The sequence below is a fragment of the Arthroderma uncinatum genome (genome assembly GCF_011692745.1).
Source record: "Arthroderma uncinatum strain CBS 119779 chromosome Unknown scaffold2, whole genome shotgun sequence".
Taxonomy (NCBI): domain Eukaryota; kingdom Fungi; phylum Ascomycota; class Eurotiomycetes; order Onygenales; family Arthrodermataceae; genus Arthroderma; species Arthroderma uncinatum.
In genome coordinates this window covers 900,487-920,970 of record NW_022983864.1, presented here as the reverse complement: position 1 = coordinate 920,970, position 20,484 = coordinate 900,487, and the positions used below count along the sequence as shown (strand labels likewise).

Sequence of the window (20,484 nt, the reverse complement as noted above, 5' to 3'; positions counted from 1 at the left end):
GTTGCGGAGGGGTTACAGGGCGACCAGGCTGGATGATATGAGCTGACGTCGGGCGCCTGGATCGTTTTCTCGCGGAGAAGTGCCGTGTGAAACAAGGAGAGCAAGTATGAAGTATCCGGAAGGGCGATGGGGGTGAGAAAGCGGGAGTCGGCGACGGGGTAGGGTACAGAGGAGAATGTTCAATAGCCGACGACCTTCTGATGTTGGCACAACCTGGCCACGATGACGAGGTGAGAGAGGTAAGATGTCGGCGATGGTTTATCTAGAGACAGGCGCATTCGCCGGTGGAACTCGTGGGCAGGGCTTCAACAGCCGTCGACGGGCGTGGGAAGGTAGTTTTGACGGTCGTGTGAGGAGTGCGAGGGCGAGGGCGAGGGCGGCGGAAGATGTAAGTAGAGCCAGAAACAGCAGACGGCGGTAGAAGTAAGTGGGTGGCGTGAGGCAGGCGGCGGTAGATCTGGATGGCTCACTAAGTCTCGTCTCCAGAAACCCCAGAATCGACGACGTATGAGCGAAAAGATGGTGGTGGCACTAGGTTTAGAGGAGTCAGGAGGTGTGGCCGAGCTCTCGTCCTATTCTTTTTTTTTTCTATTTATTTTTTTCGCTTTTTCTGCGACTGCGCGTTGCTTGCTTTGCTTCTTTGCTCCGTCTCTCTGCCGATGCTGCGTCTCTCTGGCTGTTGCTGCCGCTGCTTTCTTTTTCCTTGGTTCTCTCGCTCTTCCTTGAACCCTGGGCCCGCCTCGAGCCTAAAGTCAGTCTGGAATCTCTTGATCTGCGCCTAAAACCTTCGCAGGCTTGTACTTTCTTAAAGAGATTCAGTTAATGGTAGAACCATAGCTATATCAGGGAGCCAACTGTCATGTTGAAACTGACGCTGGCGCTGGCGCTAGGAGAGATGGAGTTACCTGAAGCGAAGGCCCGAACCGGCTGCTGTTTTCACGCAGCTTTCACAGCTTTTTGCCCAGCTATCGGCCAGCTCCTTCAGCCCAGCGTTATAGTCAACAGTTTCTATATGTGGAGTCGTGGATTCAGGGTCCCCGGTAGCCGTCTCGAGTCAAGGAGAGGCCAAAGCCCCCGGGTTCTGGCGCGAATCGGTCTGGTCACCTACCTAGACGGAAGCAGTGCAAGGCCAGGTCTATCTCGAACTTCAGATAGTTACGGAGCAACCCGTATCAAAGTAGGATCCCATGTATAAAGCGTCGAGAGGAAAGGTTTCAGGGGAAACAGTCGATGCTGATGTCGTCTCGTCTTTTTTTTTCTTTCACCCTCGTGTTACAGTGACTGCGAGAAGACGGGAGGGGGTCTGTAGATATCCATCCCTGTGGCCGTTGGTTGTAGACTCGTAGTTATAGACGCTCTGCCGGGCCTGCACAAGACTCTAACTGTTCCAATTCTTCACCATGCGCCGATTAGGAACCAACCAGAGACCAACTGAGCACCAACTGAGCACCAACTAACTTTCTGGTGGCCAAGGTATATGTACAATCCTATATGAGAATCAAAAAGAGAATCGCCTCCCAAAAAAAGCCCCCCCTCCGCCGAGTACCTGTCAAAATAGACCCGGAAAGACTGCCCAAAAAAAAGAAGAAGGGTCAGTGAGCCCCCCTCAGCCAGCCCGTCGTATACTGCAGCTCTGCTTCCTTGCTTCGCTTCCAAAAACGCTGCATCCTCGCGGGTTAATGGAAGATCGTTAGGAGGTGAGGTTGAAGGGATGCGGTTGGAGTTGTGGAAGTTCGAGTTGCTCCTTTGGGCTCCAACTAGGGCAACGCATCCCCACGTGAATGTTCACATGATACATTTCTCCTTTGGGCATCTCCAACCTCGAACCGCCATCCATGCTTGATATCAGGATGCTGCCTACGATATAATATACGGCGGCGTCCCCCGTTCAGCGTCGTTGCTCTGCTACTTTGCGACTCCGCGACGCCTTGAGCTGCAGTGGATATCTTACTTCACCAAACCCACCGTTAACCTTCTTCGAGGGGCCAAACTACGGTTCTGCTTGCCCAAAGCTCCCCCATGGCCAAACTCACCAAGGGCAAACAAAGAATCCCCGTCGGCTGTTGTCGATGAGGAGAGCCTGGCTACACCTAGTTAGCACTCGACCGGGATGGCGACTCCATGACTCTCCAGATGCTTATTTCAGGCCCACTATTAATATATACAGTACACGCGAAACAGAGCCCTCCACCTCGCGCCGAGCTGCCATTCGACATGCCATGCGGCGTAACGACGTTAAGGTTCGCCCTCGCCCACCCCCCCTCAAGTCGTGGGACAGGCCGAACAGTAGTGGGACGACGGACAGGAAAGAAGAAGAGCGGAGGGAGGGGGGAAGTTGGCGAGGAAGTTTACGCTAAGCAAAACGTTGCTGCTGATCCTGGTTCAGCTTTCAGTCCAGAGCCGTGGTCGAGGCTTGGCCCAAGTAGCCGACGGACCAACCGCAGAATAACTATTCCGGATGATGGCGGGGGGTTGCATGCGTTTTGTGGCTTCAAGACGGCCGGCGTACTATCGAGGATATACGGATACATCCCACGGACATGGACGAGGGTAGAGAATAAAAAGAGTAGTTATACTCGGCGGCCGTAAGTTTACTCCACTTGATGCAGCAGCATGCACAGTTGACGCCATGATACGAGGTAATCAGGTAGGCGATATTGGAAGAATATGGGCTGAGACCTCGAATCAGATATGGGGTTGATATTTCCGTGCATAACTACTGCAGCCACAAGGGAAGGGGCCATGTTTGACGATGAGAATGAAACGGCACACACATATGCACCCACGGCTTAACATTCCCCCCTCAGTCCTCTGCACCCCGCGTATTAATGCTATATCTTACTTCCTATATCTTACTTCTCTGGGTCTCGCCACCTCGCGCCGTGATAGAATTTCTCGATCGATACTTCGGGGGATGAACAGCCCGCCCTTACGCACCGGAGACTCTTTACACATTTCTCTATGAATAGAAACATACTGAGTACAAGGTACTGATCCGGACCCCCACAATACATGTCAGTAATGCCTCGACACTCGCACTTCTCACCTAGGATAGTAACTCGCCTGGCAGTCTTCTGGCCTCTTGAGGGATTTTCCTGCCTTCCACCTCCACATCCTATATCCATCCAGCATGCGGGATGCGGGATGCGTGGAACCGTATCCCGAACAATTTCCGGCCAGCCATGTACACTCTAACTCACCGACCAGATCCCAAATAGTACGAGCTCCTTAACCTACACCCTGTACAGCCAGAGAAAGAAAAAACGAATATCTAGCAAGACTGTGCCTTTCACTGGGTATTCCGCTTTCCAGCCAATAGTTCCAGCCGATTTTCTCTCTTCCCGCTTCACTTCTTTGCATGTTTGGTGAAACCATTCCTTCACCCTCCCCCAATCACGTATTCGGCATGGAAAATCGTGGAGTTAATCGCGTAGCAGGGAGCCGTTTCCTATCCATGGTATTACATTGCATGTGTACGGAGTACGGAGACACGAATAAGTAACCACTATGAATAATAAGAGACGCTAAAGCAAGAGCGCAAAAGCAAAAGGCTCCGAGATCTGTTATCCGTCCACTCAAAAGAAACCACTTACACTAACATCTTAGCACTCGAGCGATGTGATGTATGCCAGGCGATCGTCTTCTTGGCTTTTCGGCTATGTCTAACCACGAATAATACAGTTAACTCAACATGCACTGGCTCTCCAAAGGCTACGATAGCTTCGGGAGAGCATAAAAGCTCAGACCTGCTCCGATTGTCATTTTTATATGCTTTACATCTATTTTAAACGCCATATCTCGCTCTTAATAACCGGATATTAAACAAAGTCCTACGTTCCAAGAGTAAGAAACCCACTCTACACCTACATGAGCCGGCCACTTTTCTCTCCTTCTAGTAAACAGTCAAGAGAATCTGCATCGCCAATGACAGAGCTTTACCTCCTTTAGTCCGTAGTTTTCTTAAAGACTTTCGGCGCCTTTCCTCCAATGAACCATGTCTATGTCCCATGCCAGTGCTCGTGCTCTTCGTCATGCTTCATTGCGGAGGCCTCTCCTGTAGCCAAGGCCCCAAAAGGCCATAGCCCATGTAAAGAGATCAGCTTATGATTTTCCATTATTACCCAGAATCCATCCGGATTTTCTTCTTCATATACTATATATATCTCATCTATCGGCCCTGGTAGCGCCCTGGATATCTTGTGATGATGATATATATAATATTGCTCAACATACTATGTATTTGGTGAAGCCGGTATGTATACAACATTTCAAAAAATACAGAAAACAACCCGTTCGCACATGATGGAACGGTTGTTATTGGATAGAGTGGAGGATTTCCCGGTGCACAGGGGAAGGTTATTAGCACATGCAACGTAGAATTGCACGACAGGCGCGCAATGGTCTTGACGGCGCGCACATTGGCTGAAGAGAGGCCTCGGCGTCTTTTATACTGCGTATATATGCTATCGTTTCAACAGGACAAGGAGTATGGATGGCTGAGCCGTCGTACATGCGTCGAAAGGAAATGCAAGAGATATGCCGATCAAGAGAAGCATGTGTGGAGGGGTTGATCAGGCTAAGGAGGAAAGGGTATCGTAGCATGCATAAATTAAATCGACATCAGGTCATACTCTGACCATATCTAGGCTATCCTTGCGAGGTTGTAGCAGCTGGCCCGTTTTGCTGCTTTAGTTTTTCTTCAAACTGTGCGAATTCTTTCGCAGCAATTTCTTCCTCTGGATCAACTACTTGTGTAACGGATTTCACTTCTTCGATCTGTATATGGACGGATTAGTAGCTCAACTAAAAAATGGATGGGGCAATACACTCACATAATGCATGAGCATAGACTCAATGCCATTCTTCAGGGTCACTGTGCTCGAATCACACGTTCGGCAAGCACCACGAAGCTTTAGCATGACATTTCCGTTCTCGAATCCGCGAAATTCGATATCTCCGCCATCCTCCTGGATAGCGGGTCGGATCCTGGTCTCCAGCAATTCCTGGATCATCCCAACAATTTCCTCATCTTCCTCGTTGTATCGTACTGCCTCTTCTCCATCCGCTTCCTCGGCACCGTCCTTGCCTGGCTTGGCTTCGACAATGTTTACCAATGGTTCGCCAGTTGTGATTGCTTCGGTAATTAGGCTAAACACCTCTGGCTTGATGTGGGCCCAGTTGGCATCACTATCTTTAGTGATTGTGATAAAGTCTGAGCCAAAAAATACAGATACAGTGCCATCGACGTTGAGAAGCTTTGCTGCTAGCGGAGAGGGATGAGGCGGTTGGAGCGTAGATCGTGGTGTTAAGTACTCAAGAAACGAAACTGGAAAGCCTTCAGGGAGTACCGGATGGTTCGGTCTGAACTTAAGGGCCTGTACATAGTATATTTATTAGACCAATTGCTGGTTATATCGCTCGCGGGAGCCTTTGGATATGACGACGAAAACGGGATGCCATCGCAATCGCGCATGGATGACAGGATATAGACAGACTCACATCGGCGTTTGGAGTGGTATCCGTCTCAATGAATATAGTACGTCGATCCGAAGGAACACCTATGCGCCCTTGCGTAACAGGTTGGTGATGCCGTTGCAAAGTTGGGCGATGATGTGACGATATGACCATGGGGGGTCTGCTGGCGCTCGAAAGCCATCTTAACGATAATTGCGAGCTTCGCCTTCTCGACCCCGATATGGAGCCAGCGACCGCCCGTGACAACACATGAGATAACGGCCTCGACGCTGCCATAGTGAAGCGAACCAATTTCATAATTTGATATGTTGGAGAATTGTCAAGTCGCCCTAAACGACTTTACTTTTCCGCGGTACCTAACATTGACGTAATTATTAATAGGGATAATAGTTATTCCGTCGGAGAGATTTCCGAGACGGATGCCGCATTAGGAAGGAGACCACGCTGCTTTTACTTTATCGCGTGACTTGCTTACCTCATCATCCCCTTAACGTTGACAACGCAACAACCTGAGGTTCGGGATATAAAAACATACCTCGAGGGTACATTGAGGGAACACGTAAGAGAATGGGCCCAACATCCAATAGAAAGGGCCTGTCATTGCAGGCCATGAACTGCTAAAATATATTCAATCCTGCAAGATGTGCTGATATCCAAAGAGCTGCCTCCATCCGGCTACTGAACCTGCAACTACGAACGAACAAGCCTAATATTACCAGATGATAAGCCTTGTCTAAACCTTTGTTCAGGCCAGCCAGGTTTTCCCTGCCGCCAGTTCCGCTTAGCCCGAGAAGCTTTGCTTTGCTTGCGTATTCTCATGCATGCCTTGATCCGGTTTATCAGGGCTGTCTCCTGATCACTTTGCAGAACAACAATCAAGCCAGTTTTTTAGGCGAGGCCCTTTAATGCCTACTATCGAGTTACCTATCGAAATTCCCACAGTTTGTTCGTCTAATTCGCTGCCCTTGGCGCAGTTATTGTCCGTACTGAAAGGCCACGAGGAGTCTTACTCATAATATACCCACACCAGTTCCAAAAGTCTTATAGGCTTTGGCAAATGCGAGGTTGGGCTGTACATTGTCATGACCTTCATCGAAGGGAGCTCATTATCTAGATATTCTAGATATTCCTCTTGCAGAAAACCGCTACTCTCAAACCCGGGACTCCTGCCTCTCTATTAAAAAGAGGCTATTACGGCATGGCTGAAATTATGCATGAGCTGTCAAAGCTCGAATTTTCACTCATGGAGTTCCTGGGGAAGGCGAACCTGGAGGCTGGACTCTACAAAAGGGGCAGATTACTTTCAGCATGGCTGCACTGCGGCGGTTGTTGCTTGAGTGTTCCCAGCGCTGGGAGCGCGATCCCAACCAAGCCCTATACCTTCTGGACACTTTCAAATATCGGCGAAGAGAAAAGTCGATTGGGTGTCTTCAGTAGTGGGCTCAGTACAGCATTGGGGATGTAATTGACCTCCTGATGGGTCCTATAACTGCGTCTATGTTTAAAATAAGTAAACGCCATTAGCTTATTTACTTCCTTTCCTTTAATGATTGCCTTCCGGTCTTCAGTTGACAGTCAATGCAGCCGACCGTTAAATATACAACATTGAGCCAATTGCTTGGTGATCTTGTTTGTTTGTAGTAGCTAGGTAGAAATCTACTACTTTCTCGTCTTCTACGCTCTACGTACCTCCTATTGCTTCTTTTTAGACTGATTTATTACGGCTCAAGATACCTACCACCTTTTCTCCATCTCTTTCAAGGATCACTGGCATTATTAAAATTACAGCATACTCCCAACCAACAAGTTGAAATATATTTTCATTATTTCAGGCACATATATTACCAGCTACTATATTATTCAAGTTGGATACCTTATATAATCCCTTGAGCGTGGGCGAGGAGATAAAAATTGGGAGGGATTGTTGTTAGAAAACTGATATACCGTATTACTTGGGTACCTAGATCGTCATGGGCGAAAGAAATGAAAGCGATTATCTTAATAGCAACAGCTCTACTGGCGAGTAAAAGTTAGGCCAAAGGAAGCCTTAGACATTCAATCTCCGTATAAGTAGCAAAACAAATGCCACAAAATACATTAGCTAGGACATAAATACCATCTGCCATAAAAACTCCATCATTTCCATTTCCCTTCCCAAAAAGCAACATGAGCCGATTTTTCGCAATTCACTAAGAAAGATGGGTATACAATAATAGACATAGACAATCAAGTGGGAAGCGAAGCAGTAGGGAAAGGGAGGTCTGTTTAGTATGGCTGAAACCTGTGTAAATGGCAGGTATTAATTTAGGTATATGAAAAATATATCCTCCCTACCCCTAAATGAACCAACGTTGAATCTTTCAGTGCTGGCAGCCATATTGACACTCTATTACAAGAAATAGACCGTATCAAGGACATTACTATCATAACAATCATCAGTTCAAGTTCGTCTCCATCCAAATCGTTTCCGTCCGGGATCTGGAATACCGCTAGCGGATGCTTCCACCTGCATGCTTCGGCTATATAATTCCTGGTTATTCTGTTAGCATCTATATTCGCAAATGTCTTCAAGCAGGATATGTAGGGAAGGGAGATAAAACTCACTTCTTCGTCTCCTCCAAATTTTGCTTCCAGGATCAACCATTGTGCAATATCGTTTTTATTGTAGGCGGGGAACGACGTTTTCTGACTTTGTTGAATGGAGAGGATAACGTCGCCCATAACCTCAAATTTTCGCCAGTTAATTCGGTCTCCGTTCGCGCCGACAAAGGTCTTATTACCCTCTTCTGCTGACACCAGGTCGCGAAGGTGGAGGGGTAAGAACGGTATCCTTTCATTGAAGGAATTTTCCCACGCTAGTCGGTATGCAAAGTGACTCTTTTGCGTGCTCATGAGGATCACCACACTCATGAATTGTTTTTGTAGCGTCGGAGGCACGAGCTCTCGAGTTTGTGATAGTCGAGAAACGGGCGTGCCATTTAGACCTGCAATGACTGCGCCTAGCGAATTATAGTTGTTTAATTGGCGTAGTTTCTTTAATTAGAACCGTTAGCCGAGAGTAACTTAAAAGGACTTAAGATAAACAGGGGCTGGGAAACAAACCAATGATATATTCATAAACTTCTCCAGCGCCTGAGCTCTGTGTTTTGCCTTGTCTCGGAGTAATACCATGCTTGCGACGAAGAACGCAAGATGGTTGAAAGACTTGATCATCCGGTTAACATTCTCCAAACAGGCAGAGGATTTCCCCTTGTTGGGGCCGGATAGGCTGACGTGTCGGATGAGCTCGCGAGGCCGGAAAGAGCTATACATGATCCAGTCCATCCGTGTCACTTCCCGAGCAAAGTCTTCGTCTGGAATGTCCATGAATATGCGCCATTGTGTTTTGGTGAGAAGGCTCCGCGGCACTAGCTCTAGCTTCTGTGCTTCACGCTGAGCAGACTCCACACTCAGCAGGGTCCTGAATGACTGGCTTGAAATGCTTCCTGCCCTGTCGGCACTTGAGGTTGTTGATAAATTTGAATTTTGGGATGAGAGGTCCAGGTCTACATCACTCTGGTTGAAGTTGCCTATAGACCTGCCCATAGACTGAGCGACATTATCCGACTGGCCCGGAAAGGAGTTATCCAAAAACGAGTCGGTAGGTTCCGGTTGAGATTCCTCCCCGTTGTAGGCCCAGCATAGATCATCATCCTCGACGAATTTGTCGAGAAAAGCACTCATCTCCTTCGCGGCAAAGGCAAACACAATATTCTTCTCCAGCGAGGCAATGAACTCGATCAGCCGTTTCCGGGCCTTGGCTCCTGCAAAATCTCCCGGATACTCTGAAACCCATTGTGCGAGCACGTTGAGAAATCTAAGCTGGTCCGCATGGCGCGTAAGTAAGGGTGATCGACTGCAGGTGATGTGTTCGAAGCGTGCAATTATGGCAGTGAGGAGTTGGAGGGGCGTAGAGAATTTCCGGTATAGGCAGAGGATGATGGCGGGGAATTTAGCGTCCTGTTTGGACAGAGGCAAAGAGAGGAGTCTGTCGACTAGTTCATCCAGCGTCGAGCCGGGATCGTCCAGTTTCTCCTTTGAGGGAGTTTGACTTGATGGGCTACCGGCTGATCTTGAGTCTTCTAACTCATCATCCATATCAAGGAAGCTACTGAACGCGTCGGACCCAGCACTGTGCCTCCACGTCGTCCTCAGGTTTCGATACCTGGTCTTGCCCGGCGGTGAATCTTCGATGATGGTCTCCGACGTGCTGCGGTTCGATATCGTGTTGCCGGGTGGTGTTCTTGGCGGCACGGGCTGGGAGTTGCTGCGAGCATACCTCGAACCGTGACCACCAGGGGTCAGAGACGAGCTGCTCGACGATTCAACTCCGCCTCCGCCTCCGCCAGATCGGTCGGACCTCGTGGTATCGCTGGTCGAGGGTCTGGGGTTCTCGGAGCTCGCCCGGGTATGCTGTCGATTGCGGGGGAGAGGCTGGCGAGGTAGCAGGCTGCTAGAGGACGTCGTGCGGTTCGGGGAAGAGGATGGTGGCAAGAGATCTGCGGATGAGGCTACATCTGCAAGAGAGAGCATTGAGACGTCAGCTAAACGGAAAGCCAGCGTGAGATGCTTCAATAAACAGAGCGGGAAACAGATATATCATTCTTTCTCCCCTTCGGAAAAAACGACAGGATGGATGGTGATCAGACTCGACGCTGGGGGACTGGATTCAACCTCGTAGCAGGGGGTAGCGCAGGTCTTGTTGGGCGGTGCGAGGCGTGGGTGGAGAAAGCCGGGAGCGAAATTAGCGTGATAGACAGGGGGAAGACACCAGTGCCCCATCGAGATAAGCCAGATTCCAGTCCGCGATGCTGCCCTTTCGATATATATTACTCTCCTCGCGGCATCAGACCACGAAACGACAGCGACAGGCCACTTCTGACTCGCCGTGCTGGCGAAGTAGCATCGAAGTTCGCTAAATTGGCCACATGACAGGTAACTTGGGGCAAAGCGACAGTCGAGACTTCATTCTTTGGTGGGGGGAGGAATAAAGCCAAAAAGATAGGGAAAAACATATAAAAATAGAGATATATATGTAAAAAAGAGAGACATACCTGCACTGCGCATGATGATGGCGCGAAGGATGGTCGAGATGCATTTTTTGTGGGATTCTGGAATGCTGGCCGAGATTCTCTGCACCTTTAACCCTAGAAGGGACCGGCATGTCTGCACCAGGATTAACGGGTCGTGCTGGGATTCTTCCTGAGGGCCGTCGCACTTGCACGCAATCACGAGAAAGGGGATATTACTCGACTTCCGTAGGGCATCTGTTTTGAGCGGGATTTAGCATGAGTCCGTCGTATCAGGAGAGGCTGCATCGTCGGGTAGACAACGCTAAAAGAACCATATATAATTTACATGCAAGAGACGGGACTCGTTTTAGGCTCTCTCTTCTCTTACCTAGAACTTGTGGATACTGGGAAACGGTCCGCAGATCGGTCGAGTCGAACAGGCACAGGACCCCGTCGATGGGAGGCAGTGCCTGCTCGCCTAGGAATTTGGGCCAGACGATGCGGCCGCGGTCGTCCAGGGTGATCTTGTGGATGGCGATTTCCAGGAGCCGGACCACATATATAGCTCCATCCATCGACATCTTCTTGATCGAGGATCTCACCAGCGGTGTCTGTTTCAGGTCCAGCGCGCACTTCACGAACGTCGACTTGCCCACGCCTTGGGCGCCCACCACCGCCAAATTTACCTGGGGAAGTTGATGGCCAGATGTAGCAGCCTAGATGACAGAAGTAATCGTTAGCCGCCTGTCCTTCAGTATCACACGATCTGTTGTCTTGGGAGCGAGAGGGTGTTTACCTCCTCCAAGCTCTCTTCGGGTACCTGACCCGTCATCATTGTCTCGTTCTCTGCGATTGCCGAAAATCCAGCGGTGTCCTGCTTGCCAGAGCGGCTTTGCAGTTGGAGCTTGCCAACCGGGGCCGAGTACGTGCGATTCTGGAGCGAAGGGCGAGCAGGTCGTGCAGAGGGAAGACCATCACGCCCTGCGCTGGTTGACCGTGTCCGGGCGAGGTCCATGGAGGACATTATACGGGTGTGTGAGTGTGTGAGACAGCTGGCGTTTTAAGTATAGCTCTTCGGGAGACCCATATGCTTGGAGAACAGGTTGCTGGGGATCGATATCAAGACAGCCTGGCGGATGCTGCATTATTTCGTACCCAGACCTGCGCACAGTTCTACAGATGCTGCCCGCTCGTCATCGCCAGAGATTGAGCCGAGTCAGAGTCTGCAGCCTGGTAAAATAACAGTCGTCCTCTGCAGTAGAGATAGTGACAAAAACCCTGGAGGAGCGTGGAGCAGGAAAGTCGGTGGTTCGGTTGGAGATCCAGGCAAGGCACAACGCGTCGACGGTACAACGTTCGCAACAGGAATATATAAACAGGATCGAGAGGCGAAATAGCAGTGCAACAGACCCCGAATGGACCCTAGATCTGCAACAGGGCTAAGATCGTGATGACTTTTTAGTGAGACAGAGGACGCTCCAGGTTTCTGCGCTTATCGGGAGTCTGTAACGAAAAAAAAGGCCGTTGGTTTTTAGCCTTTCGTCACATGGATGGTCTATATAAGCAGACCAACCGCCTACCAGCTACGAGCCATGAGATATTCTCTTACGGCTGGTTAAAGGGATGTAAGATGTAAGAGATGGTGTTTCGATCTACGTAATATCTCACATACCGGGGGGATATAACAGGGCTCATGTATAAGACAGGTAGCATTACGATAAAGTTGGAGGCCTGTCATCTCCCACTTTCTGATGAGACGGCGAGGAGAGCGATGGAGGGCAAGGGAGTCGACGATAATCGCATTTCTAGATATCCAGCTTGATCGCTGCTTCAGCGGTGGTGGCAACAGCACGTCAGGGGCAGGTGGTGCACATCAGCCCGACGGAGAAAATATGTGCAACAGAGCCTCCATTCAGCCTTCGTTTGCCCCCAATTTGTGCGACGAGATAGGCTCAGATGCTGGGTTGACGAGGGCGTGCTTATCCTCGATAGAGTTGGCTCAATATTTTTTATTTGGAATATCGTATATGTCGCGGCATCACATCTAGAGGGTAGGAAACGAGGTAGGAAACGAGCGTAGAGGGTGTCCCTTAATTCCCAATACATGACTCTCTCCCCCACTCTAGGAAGATTTATCGGGTAGCAGCCGGGTCTCGCTCACTAGCTGGTCATGTCTGGTTTGTGTACATGTAGAACGGTTCGTTAAGCTGTTGACCCCTGAAGGCGTTATGTTTCAAACCACGCCAAAGACAAGTACCTGCATTTCGGACCCTCCATCCGCTTAGGGTCTTGAATATCGCCAGCTGCGGGGAACAGAAGGTCGCCTTCCGTGTGGTAGGACTGAGGGCTTCGTGACGTAAGAAATCAAAGCCAGCATAATATGCTTGTAGGCTAGATAATATCTCATTCCCGGATATTATATTTCTTGGGTTTAACATCGGTGTACTCTGCACGTCAGACAAAGAAGACGACGAATCATGTCTACCAGCCATATCCAATAGGATGGGCGACTCATCTCTCAGACCCTCCCTGCGCGAGCACAGTGAGGTCATGAATAGAACCGCATGCTTCCATAAACCCCCACGATCAGCAGGGTTTAAGCAGTGTGTTAAGGCAGCTGGTGAATCAGGGGGCACTCGTCAGATGCGATCCGTTAGGTCGGTAAATTTCGCCTCAGTGATAAGAGTAACGCAGACCACTGTAGATCTAGCCAGCCGTCGTAGTGTCATGATCAAGAACGAGGGCAATAAACCGTCGGAACGCCTCGTCGTCAGCTCCGCCAGAGGCGCGCATCGAGGGGCCATCATTATCGCAGGATTCCCTCCATTTGCGAACCTTTCCAAGACCGCGATTGAATCCTTTCTCCGCCGTCCAAGGTCCTCTGCTCCTCCCGCCCCCTCTTGCCGAATGCGAGCCCCTACCACGTCCGCGCCCGCGTCCACGTCCACGTCCATGGCTGTCATAGCTCATCTCCACCCACTCTTCCTCCAGTGTCAAGCTGTAAATCTCCCGTAGCCTAGAACGGAACTTGGGGAATCTACTCCACAGCTCGTGTAATCTTGGTGACTTGTCGAGGCCGGAGAAATCCTCCTTCGTATTTCGTTGTCCGGAAGCGGGAGCAGGTACAGATACAGCAGGGGCCTGCGCATTGCTGACCGAGGCCGCGTCGACCTCTGCAGCCGGAGGCTGACGGTCGTGTTCCGGTGATAAATTTTCACTGCCATTTAGCAACGCATCAGTCTTGGTTGCTGGCTCAGCTATAGTCGGTGAGCACGATGTTTTATGAGATTTCGAACATGCCAGCGAGCAGCTATGGTAAAGCAGGTTAGAATAGATCTTTTCTCCTCGAAACATGAAAGCTCATCTCTGTATATTGTTGAGAGTACCTACCTCTGCACGCCACAAGCTGGACACCGATATTTCGCTTGCTCCTCGGAGCAGACCTGGCATAATACAGCCATCAGCTCTATAGTATGCAGCGAGAACGTCACCAAAGCCTTAAAGACCTCTGCTGGCGAGTAAATTAAACACAAGAGAAGTAACAAACCGGCGAGAGAAAGCTCAAGAGAAATGGCGAATGAAAATGGGTTATTTATGACGCTGTTTTTAAAAGTGATGCCAAGATAGCATAACTTGCTAGTGCTGCTTTTATGTTCAAACTTCCTATCTTCGCGAGTATCAGAAAAAGATCTCCAGCATCAACAGCTTCAAGTCAATCTCGCAACAAATATGGCGAACCTACAAGTACAGACTCGCTCGATATACCGGGCCATACTCCGCGAGCTACCCCCCCGACCACGCTTCTCGTCCTCCCCCCTCCAGACCAAGATCCGGCAACACCTCTCGACAGCACCTGCGGATAAAAATGCTGCACGCGCCCAACTCGAAGAAGCAGAGCAGTTCACGCAATATATCAAAGCACAGAGGCAGTATGCTACTCTGCTAGAACGATATAACCCCGGAGCCGACATGGATCAGGAAGAACGGGTCCGATTGAGCGCCAGGAGAGTTGGAATGAATCTACCTATCGAGCATAAGGACGAATCCTCATAGATGACGAGGCGTGGAGTCTGCGGGAGGGCTAGCCGGAAAACACACAAGTCAAGAGGCCAATTGGTTGTGAAATAATGATTTGCTTGGATCTTGGAAAGCTTTGTGGTCGGTCGTGGTATCCAACATTCTCTATATCAGCGTCCACTAATCTTATATCGCGTAGCTGAATGTTGAACATAGGGGATAAACATCATGAAGCGCCGTTTAACTTGCTTTTCTACATTGTATTTTAGATATATACGATTAATATACCCAATATACCCATACCATACTTCAACTTTGGCAACTCGGCTCAACGAGTTTACGCATGCCAGCTACGATTAAGCTTTGTTTGCCAGAGCAGTAGTTAAGCAGGAATAAAGACTGATCCGTGGGTTTGTTCTGCGTTGAGTTGGCTTTGACCTTAGTGTCGATATATACGTCGTCGTGTACATCACAACAGCAAATTCGACTATCCATGAACCCCAATTTTAGCAGCCAAAAAGCTTAACTATGCTGAGAGAAGAGATCGTTGGAAGAGAGAGCCCGCGAGATATACGGCTAATGTACATCTGATAGTGACGCCTTATTCATGGTTTGGATATCGTGACCAGGCTGCTACTAGCTATGAAGCAAAAATAGTCCTTAACATAGAAAGCGAGGCAGTGTCCTCCGCTTCACCGGCATGTTCTATACCCTCTTCTGTGTAGGTGTTTGCACCCAATATTCAAACAATCTTACCATGGTCTTTTAACGCTGTTTGGTGTAAGGGACTCATCTGGCTCTGGCTTTATCTTCCCATCTTCAGGACCCATTTTAATGGCAACTTCCCAAGCACATTGATTTGGCTGGCTGCTATACGATCTGCCGAAGGGAAACGTGGCCCAAAAACTAGTAGCTAGCCTAGTCTCTCCACAGCATGCAAGCAAGGGTCCAGACGCCAGCTGGAAAGGACAGTGGTTCCTGGGGAAAACGGGGCTTCACGTGGAAGAAGCAGTGGCGGTACTCCGTATATGTGAGTAACAACTCCCTGTGGTGGATGGGCGGAAGGACTCCGCGAAGCCGGATAGAACAATATGCACGTCACGGAAAGGAACATCCTCGCTGTCTATGCCGATCCATATGGGTCCCCGGTGGAAAAGGATCTGCCATCCAGACAGAGGATGGGCCCTAGGTCGGGTTCACCTTAAGCGAGAGATCATCAATGTCGCTAGGTAGACGAAGTAGGGTATTGCCAAGGTAGAGCTCTGATCTATTTGTTACTAACGTACAAGCAGTGCAACATGAAGGAGACAACACATACCACCATGGATGATTACCCCTAAAGTTCAAGTGTGCAAGAGTGCAATAGCCTGAAAAAGCTGTGTAATACCCCGTAATAGCTCTGGAAATGCGAGGTCGGATGGAACTGAGTATTTCACTCTCATTGGAGTTGTACATAGTCGCGATTTTGACGGCAAATATCTACTAGATATCTTCTCCATAAGTGAAATGGTTGCCCAAATCTGAGTTTATGGGTGATGTAGACTCCAGCTCCTGTACTCCGTACCATGTCTCCCATTGAGAGGGTGTGGTAATCATCGGGACGTTCAATGGATTGATAGCTTCAAGAGGTTGATAGGAGAATAAGCATGTATTCCATATTCTCCTCGGGTCAGAGGAAAGGATAGCTCATAGTCTTAGCTTAGAACCATGTGCATGCAATGATTAATCCTTGAATTATGCTTGTGTATTGATGAAGCCACAATCTCCATACATACTCCCTCCACACATTTCCTCGACGTGAAGGTGAAGTCGGTGACCCCTTTCCCTTTCCGCTTACACCGCGTGCTTACCTAAGTGCAAGTGTTTATTCTGTTTGCACTGCAGTTTCACGTGATACAATTTTCGTCGCTTAGTCAGACTATTACACGAACCACTAACATCAGTATGAGAAACAGAAGGCTCTCGTTCAAAACTTTTTTGAATGTAAAACTAAGTTCCTATTATCTCTATTTTGGGTAGGTTCTATAAATTATACAAAACGCTCGCTTATCAAAGGTCAGATATCATATCTTGACACGTTAAGGCTTCCAGTTGGTCCTTTTAGCGACAAACTTCGCTACATAAACCAGGCCAAGCAGCACAGGAACTTCGATCAACGGACCAACTGTTGACGCGAGAGCTTGGCTACTGTCTGCTCCATAAGTCGCAATTGCAACCGCAATAGCAAGTTCAAAGTTATTACTCGCCGCGGTAAAACTTTGCGTGGTTGATAATCTGTATCCGAAGCCCAGCCGATAAGTGATGTATAGTGTGGAAAAGAACACTATGATGAAATATACCAGCAGAGGCGCGGCAACACGGACGACGGACACGATTTGATGGACAACCTGCTTCCCCTGCGAAGCAAAGAGGGCCAGGATGATGAATAAGAGCCCGATCAAGGACCATGGACTCAGCCATTTGACGAACACGTTGTCGTACCAGGCAGGACCAGTAATCTTCCGCAGCGTAAACCGGGTGACTATTGCAGCACCAAGAGGTATTCCGAGGAATACAGCAACACTCTTTGCAACGACGGGATAAGACAGGGGAATCGTGCTTTCCGAATGGCTGATTATTTTGATAAATAATAGCGCCAGGGGGGCAAAAAGCACCATCTGCAATAAGGAGTTGACGGCGACCAGGATTGCACAATATTCATTGTCCCCTCCAGCAAGGCCTGTCCAGATAAGGACCTAAAGAGAAACCATTAGTCAACGATTATTGCTACACGAAAACAAGGAGAATACAGTCATAGACATACCATCGCAATACACCTAGCTAGGCCGACCAGGATTAGTCCCTCTCTGAGTTCGGGCTCATCCGGTAAAAATGCCCATGCGAGTGCCAACTTCAAATGATCTTCGTTAGCAAATGATTTGACAGATTAAATCAATTCAGGATGTTCTTACCATAAGAAGAGGAGCAATAATCCAGTTGATAAATATACTGAAGCCCATCTGGATCCATATCTCACGGGTTTTGAACACCTGGTGCAAAGTCTCATAGCGGACTTTGCAAAGGATTGGATACATCATGACAAGCAGTCCAATTGCTAAGGTCGGATACCCATTAGCACTGACCGTGTCTTAAGCAGAGAAGTGCTTTTGAGAGATAATAAACCGAGCCCAGGTAGGGTATGTTTATACGATGAACTTACCTATTGGCAGTGAGACGCCCACGAGAGCCCCCTTTTGCAAGGCTGGCCCTACATTATCAACAAAGTTCCCCAGAATAATCCCAATTGCCATCGCTAGAAAGATCCATAGCGCCAGAAATCGGTCAAGGACACCGAGGCCCTTGAATATAGAGGTGGGTCCCTCTCGCTCAGCTGCTGGAGTGTCATGCGGTAGCTTCTCAACATCTTGCATTTGGTCCGGAGTACCCCTCTGGTTTTCCGCCTCCGCCTCCATCTTAGAGGGAAATTCGGCCGTATCTGGTCCTGTCGCTGAAGGTGCCATCACCATGAAGAAAGTGATTCGTATTAGGATACTTTCTCTATCAGTATCAAGCTCTGGTTATTGAATGTCCTCTCCGATGACAGAATCGAAACCGTTCGGCTTTGCGTCATGCTTTTATCTTCCCCAAGATTTTTTTCATCCACCGATGCCAAGCATATGGAGATGTCACCAGGATCCTCTGATTGGTCGAACTTTCAAGATTTAGACTATCCACGTGATATAACCTTCCGTTATTTTTAGAGCTTGGACGAAAAGTTACTCTCAACCTTGCAACGACGGCGGAAGCGAGGGCGATTTACTTGAACTGAGGGAAACACCACATAATGGCTGGATAAAATAGTTTTAATAATCTATCCAATGACGAATATGGCTATTATATCCTTGCACAACCGCCCGAAGTTCAACGCATTATTATCGAATACACAAATCCCAAGAAATCCAAGCCAAAGCAAACTAACCATCAGGGATCGGATTAGCGTCTTTTTAATACCCGTATCTCTAGGAGGTCATCCCTACCAGAATTTCGAAGCATCAAGGGTCCCCACGTTGAAGAATATTCAAAGAATTCACCACCAACATATTGCAAAGAAGGTATAAGTCGAAAAGAAGGCCCGAAATCCATAGCTTCTCCGATGAAGCCATTGAGTATATCGCATACAATATCACTATATCTTTAGTTTTGTTTTCTGTCAGCCAGAACTCATCTTTATTTGCGAGCTTGTGTGTGCTGAAATGCGGGGGATAAACTCACTTGTTGCTATACCCGATTGTGGAAAAGGACATCCTCAAGTCAACCCCATTCACAATAAACTTGCAGAGGCTTAGAAAATTACTCACAGTCTAGGTTTTTGAAACGCCAGATGTCAGCCACGTTGATACTCGTTCCCCTGTTGGGGGCGTTGGGTGGGGATACTTACAGCTGGATCAAGACCCTTAAGTCCCTGAGTGCCGAGTGCATCCTTTGGTAGAAGCTGACCCGCCTTCAATAGTAGGTCGTGTTAGTCGAAGTTATGCATGAAAGAGCATCTTAATGCTCTACTCTTTCAATGGGAGCGCACTTACAACGCCAGCCACGGTACCCTAATATGTAGGGATCCCATATCAACAAAGTCCTCAATCATCTAGAGGATCTTGCCGCCATCTTTTCCGAGCAGCGGTGATGAGAGACTTACGGGTAGCTTTGCAACGGTCTAGATGGTTAAAAACATAGGGTTAGTAAGTAAACTTGACTCTCGTCTTGTAGCCACCTCAATATACTGGGGCCGTTTGTCCAATTGGTAAAAGCACTTACTCCAAGAGACCCCAAACCCTAGATTCAAATTGTTAGCCAGGATAAATTCACGATAGTATGTAAATGGAGAAAACGTACAGGGAGGTCTCGCTTCTCCTCGGTGATAGGAGCAGCCATAGCCAAGGCACTGGCGAAGAAAATAAGGACGGCTTGGAATTTCATTTTGAAATGGGTTCTAGGTCTGTTAGTCAATGCACTTTGATTTAGATTTAGGATAGCGATTTTCAATCTCACTTTAAGATAAAATGAAGGGTTGGAGTTTTAAAGAATGAATGGACTTGATGGTAGTGAAGAAAAGACTGTAAAGATGAATGAGTGTGTAGTTTCGAGGGCTAGAGAGCAGAGCCAAACGGCTCTATTTAAGCTAAATCGTTTGATTGAGCTGGTGATATTACCCCTGGATCCGTGTCGTGCAAAGATGTGCTCGACTAGATATGCCGTACAACATATGAACCGTGCTCTCTTCAAGTAATCTGACCGATTACATGACTATTTTGGAGCCCTCACGCGCAGTGTCCAATTAATTTGGGGTTCCAAACACTACTCTAAACGGATCTGCTGTTTTCTGTGAGACGTCTCACTAGGCCATTTGAAAATGTGTAACGGCGGCATGGCTTTAAAAAACAGGGTTATGCCGGGTATCTGCATCGGTTTCCTCCTATTTACGGCATCGTTAAAGTCCATTCGTTGAACGGTAAAGGGGCGAACACGCTGTACACGGGACCAACGGGATAAAGCGTGCCTGAGAACATGATCCGGGAGTTATATCGCGCTATAACCGTCAATAACGATTTGAGTCTATGCACATGGACTCCATTCATTGGGTAAATCTCATATTCGGTGTAATTAGGTGACGTAGCTCATCGCCCACCTCTGCTGTTCTCCTAGTGAAAGAGTAAATACCCATTGCCTAGCTAGCGGTCGATATTGCCTGGGGTTGGATGTCCATACACTAGACGGGATGGAATACCTCATAAAGCAATTTGTTGTCTGGGGTTGTACAACAACCAACGCAGCTGTTATGCACATGCTTAGCGGTTTCCTTGATTTTTGCAGGCACAACGCGTTTTTCCCTGTCGAGACCTCATGGAAATGACCATATCTGACGCTTAATGAGTTGTCCCTGGGCTAAAAAGGCCAGTGGCCCCTC

The 20,484-nt window shown here is 48.5% G+C and overlaps 4 protein-coding genes across 4 annotated transcripts; all 4 read right to left on the bottom strand.

Moving 5' to 3' along the window:
• Window positions 1-4,647: 4,647 nt before the first annotated feature.
• Window positions 4,648-5,628, bottom strand: GIQ15_02225 (HIRA-interacting protein 5; the record flags this gene model as incomplete). The annotated part of the gene is made up of 3 exons (XM_033549642.1): window positions 4,648-4,776; window positions 4,833-5,375; window positions 5,500-5,628. 3 exons carry the CDS (start codon window positions 5,626-5,628, stop codon window positions 4,648-4,650), a joined length of 801 nt encoding a protein of 266 aa, XP_033406803.1.
• Window positions 5,629-7,915: 2,287 nt separating this feature from the next.
• On the bottom strand, window positions 7,916-11,550 carry GIQ15_02224 (uncharacterized protein; the record flags this gene model as incomplete). Its single annotated transcript, XM_033549641.1, has 6 exons — window positions 7,916-8,005; window positions 8,080-8,508; window positions 8,578-10,058; window positions 10,569-10,781; window positions 10,915-11,242; window positions 11,323-11,550. 6 exons carry the CDS (start codon window positions 11,548-11,550, stop codon window positions 7,916-7,918), a joined length of 2,769 nt encoding a protein of 922 aa, XP_033406802.1.
• A 1,682-nt stretch (window positions 11,551-13,232) lies between these two features.
• On the bottom strand, window positions 13,233-13,987 carry GIQ15_02223 (uncharacterized protein; the record flags this gene model as incomplete). The annotated part of the gene is made up of 2 exons (XM_033549640.1): window positions 13,233-13,836; window positions 13,917-13,987. 2 exons carry the CDS (start codon window positions 13,985-13,987, stop codon window positions 13,233-13,235), a joined length of 675 nt encoding a protein of 224 aa, XP_033406801.1.
• Window positions 13,988-16,621: 2,634 nt separating this feature from the next.
• Window positions 16,622-17,995, bottom strand: GIQ15_02222 (arsenite resistance protein arsB; the record flags this gene model as incomplete). The annotated part of the gene is made up of 4 exons (XM_033549639.1): window positions 16,622-17,278; window positions 17,347-17,433; window positions 17,495-17,637; window positions 17,743-17,995. 4 exons carry the CDS (start codon window positions 17,993-17,995, stop codon window positions 16,622-16,624), a joined length of 1,140 nt encoding a protein of 379 aa, XP_033406800.1.
• Between the last annotated feature and the right edge of the window lie 2,489 nt (window positions 17,996-20,484).